We start from the raw sequence: 3,765 nt of genomic DNA on the forward strand, positions 1-3,765 counted from the left end.
CAAAATCATCGGTCTAAAAGTATTTATTTTGGTCCGATGTAAAGTTAAAGTGGACTAATTCAACATGTTCCAAGGAGTTAACTTCTTGAGAAGGTTCTTCCCGGGTGTGTCTCAGCGCCGCGTCTCCCCGGTGTGTCAGTACAGGTTGTTATGTTCCTTAATTTCCTGATGGAGTATAAAGGTTAGCTTGTTCTCTTGGCAAAAAACTTTTCGACAGTTTTTCTAAACAGACCAATAACAATGGTTTGTGAAATACACAGCTTTAACACATATGGAGTTTCGTAATTAATGATGATAAGAATAATAGTAATAATTAATGTCAACTACCATTAATAATAATAATAATGATAATAATAATAATAATAATAATAATAATAATAATAATAATAATAATAATAATAATAATAATAATAATAATGATAATAATAATAATAATAATAATAATAATAATAATAATAATAATAATAATAATAATAATGATAATAATAATAATAATAACAATAATAATAGTGATAACATTAATGGTGATAACAACAATAAAAAATTAACAACAACAACAAAACATCATCATCATCATCAACAACAATAACAACAAGAACAACAATAACAAAAACAACAACAACAATAAAAATAATAATAATATTAATAATAATAATATTAATAATAATAATAATAATAATAATAATAATAATAATAATAATTATTATTATTATTATTATTATTATTAATATTTTTATTAGTAATAATTAATGACAACTAACATTAATGATAATAATAATGATAATAATAATAATAAATAATATAATAATAATAATAATAGTAATAATAATAATAATAATAATAATAATAATAATAATAATAATAATAATAATAATAATAATAATAATAATAATAATATTAATAATAATAATAATAACAATAATAATAGTGATAACATTAATGATGATAACAACAATAACAAATTAACAACAACAACAACAACAACAACAACAACTGCAACAAAACATCAACAACAACAACAACAACAATAAAAAAAAAAAATAATAATGATAATAATAATAACAATAATAATAATAATAATAATTATTATTATCATTATTATTTTTATTATTACACACACTCCCATCTCAACAAAGCCACGTCCTGGACCGTTACCAACACTCGGCACGCGCGTCACCCACCGGGGGGGCACCCTGAACCTGTACCTGACGGAACCGGACCGTAATTCAATCAGGTGCATGAATTACATATGATAACGTTTATGTAGTCAAGGAGGGAAAGGTGTTTGAAAGTCCCGAGTGTTGAGTACCGGATCGTATTGATTAAAGGCTTGAGAGAGAGAGAGAGAGAGAGAGAGAGAGAGAGAGAGAGAGAGAGAGAGAGAGAGAGAGAGAGAGAGAGAGAGAGAGAGAGAGAGTGGAGGAAGGAAGCAGAATACATAGGTGCACTGAAACACCCACCTCCCCATTAATATCTCACACACACACATACCCACACACATACACACACACACACACACACACACACACACACACACACACACACACACACACACACACACAAACACACACACACACACACACACATACATACACACACACACACACATACACACACACGTGTACAGCCGTTATCATTTACATACATTTGCAGCGATAATCACGTGACCGAATGACGTCATGAGCTGAAATAAAAAGAAGTAGCGTCTCGTCTCCTTATCTGTCCAGCCTTCAGAGTGAGGGAGCTCAGGTGAGTGTGTGTGTGTGTGTGTGTGTGAGAGAGAGACAGAGTATAACGTTTCCAACACTCTGGCCCATATTCTGAAACACTTCTTCCTTACCACGGCTGTTTTCAAAGTCCACAGAATGATTAGTCAAGTTCCCAAGAGTGTTTTTCCTGTTAATAACGTATAAATCTTATTAATCTGTCATTAGAATCGTAAAAATGCTTTATCCTCTCGCCACGACTATTTTCAAAGTCCACAGAGATGATTAACCGTGTTCCCAAAAGTGCTTTCCTGTTAATAACGTAGAAATCTTGATAATCTGTCAGTATAACCACAAAAATATCCTTAAAAATGCTTTGGTCACTCTGCACGACTATTTTCAATGCCACAGAGATGATTTGTCAGGTTCGTAAGAGTGTCTTTCCAGTTAATAACTTAGAAATCCTGTTAATCTGTCATTAGCACCGTAAAAGAAGCTTTTCCGTATGACTTTCTCGCAATGGGATTATACTTTTTCCTTTGCAGATTCCTAACTTTCCTGGTAACTTCTGGAGAACATGAGGCACTTTATTCTGCTGTCGGCGGTGGTGGTGATGGTGGCAGCGATGCCCGGTGTAAAGGGTATGTACCTCTACTACTACTACTGCTACTGCTACTAATACTGCTACTACTACTACTACTATACTACTACTATTACTACTACTACTACTGCTACCATTTGAAATTCGTGTGTGTGTGTGTGTGTGTGTATGTGTGTGTGTGTGTGTGTGTGTGTGTGTGTGTGTGTGTGTGTGTGTGTGTGTGTGTGTGTGTGTGTGTGTGTGTGTGTGTGTGTGTGTGTGTGTGTGTGTGTGTCTATGTGTGTGTGTGTGTAAAAAATGCTGAGGTCACTTTAATTTGTGTATTTATTCATCATCACCAGCATCACCACCACAACCACCACCATCATCATCATCATCAACACCATGATCATAATTACCCGCAACACAGTACAGTACATCACTCGCCCTCCAATACGTGGCTGCTCACACCTTGCCTTCCCGCCTCACCAGATGCAAGTTGCTCCAGCCACTGCCTTGTTGTGGAGAAGCAGACGCGCGTGTGTGGCTCTGACAACAACATCTACAACAACTTGTGCTCATTGGACTATCAGAAATGCAGCGATGCAACACTCACTCAACTTGACAAAGCGGCCTGCAAGAAACTGCTGAGAGGTGTGTGTGTGTGTGTGTGTGTGTGTGTGTGTGTGTGTGTGTGTGTGTGTGTGTGTGTGTGTGTGTGTGTGTGTGTGTGTGTGTGTGTGTGTGAAAAATAGAGATGGGAAGAAATTGGAGAGTTAATGAATAGAATAGACTCAGTAACCAGGCTGTTAGTGTCGAGTTAACAGGACATTCTAAAAGGAGGTTAGACAAATGTATGGATGAGGATTGGATATTGAAGCAGGTAGGTCTGTAGGCAGGTTTCACGCAGGGAGTGGCACGTGCAGGCCTGAAGGCTTACTGCAGCTTTCCTTATGTTCTTATATGTTCTTATGTTGTAATGTGCACGCAACACTACAACTTCACATGCCCACACTCAACACTTGAAAACACCTTTTAATTCACTCATTCGTTCATTCACTATCTTTCCTCCACATTACTTCTTCACTCACTTTGCGGTATGTAAGAGTTCATCTCAACAGTAACTCATCTCAGTAATAACTCCAACGCCATATTGACCATGCTTTGCCAGAGAAAAGATGCCGGCAGACCTGTGTGCAAACCAAACCGACTCTCTTGTGTGGTGCTGACGATATGCTGTACAGTGAATGTGAGCTGGAAGCCAAGCGCTGCAACGAGCGTGACTTCCAGGCTGACGACAACCTGAAGGCATGCACAGGTAATGATTCACCAGACGCGAGTGAAGAAGTGTTTGCCAGGAACCTTAAAATGACCAGCGTAGAGCAAACTGGGATGGGCATGAATGGAAAAATTCTGGAAACAAACGATGGGCCAGTAATAAAACCAGAAAATTAGGAACATGAACACCAAGATGAACTG

At 36.7% G+C, this 3,765-nt stretch overlaps 1 protein-coding gene across 2 annotated transcripts in view; it reads left to right on the plus strand.

Annotated features, from left to right (window-relative positions):
• The first annotated feature begins 1,650 nt into the window (after positions 1-1,650).
• Positions 1,651-3,765, plus strand: part of LOC135111796 (four-domain proteases inhibitor-like) — a 2,552-nt gene continuing 437 nt past the window's right edge. The window contains exons 1-4 of one of the 2 annotated variants that reach the window (XM_064025510.1): positions 1,651-1,749; positions 2,252-2,347; positions 2,779-2,940; positions 3,458-3,765. The exon at positions 3,458-3,765 is cut by the window's right edge and continues 23 nt beyond it. In XM_064025510.1, the coding sequence (XP_063881580.1) occupies positions 2,284-2,347; positions 2,779-2,940; positions 3,458-3,741 (510 nt within the window). In that variant the 5' untranslated portion in view covers positions 1,651-1,749; positions 2,252-2,283 and the 3' untranslated portion in view covers positions 3,742-3,765. The remainder of the gene's footprint in view (positions 1,750-2,251; positions 2,348-2,778; positions 2,941-3,457) is intronic. The other variant, XM_064025511.1, reaches the window with a different exon arrangement.

Source organism: Scylla paramamosain, chromosome 22 (genome assembly GCF_035594125.1).
Source record: "Scylla paramamosain isolate STU-SP2022 chromosome 22, ASM3559412v1, whole genome shotgun sequence".
NCBI classification, from domain to species: Eukaryota; Metazoa; Arthropoda; class Malacostraca; order Decapoda; family Portunidae; genus Scylla; species Scylla paramamosain.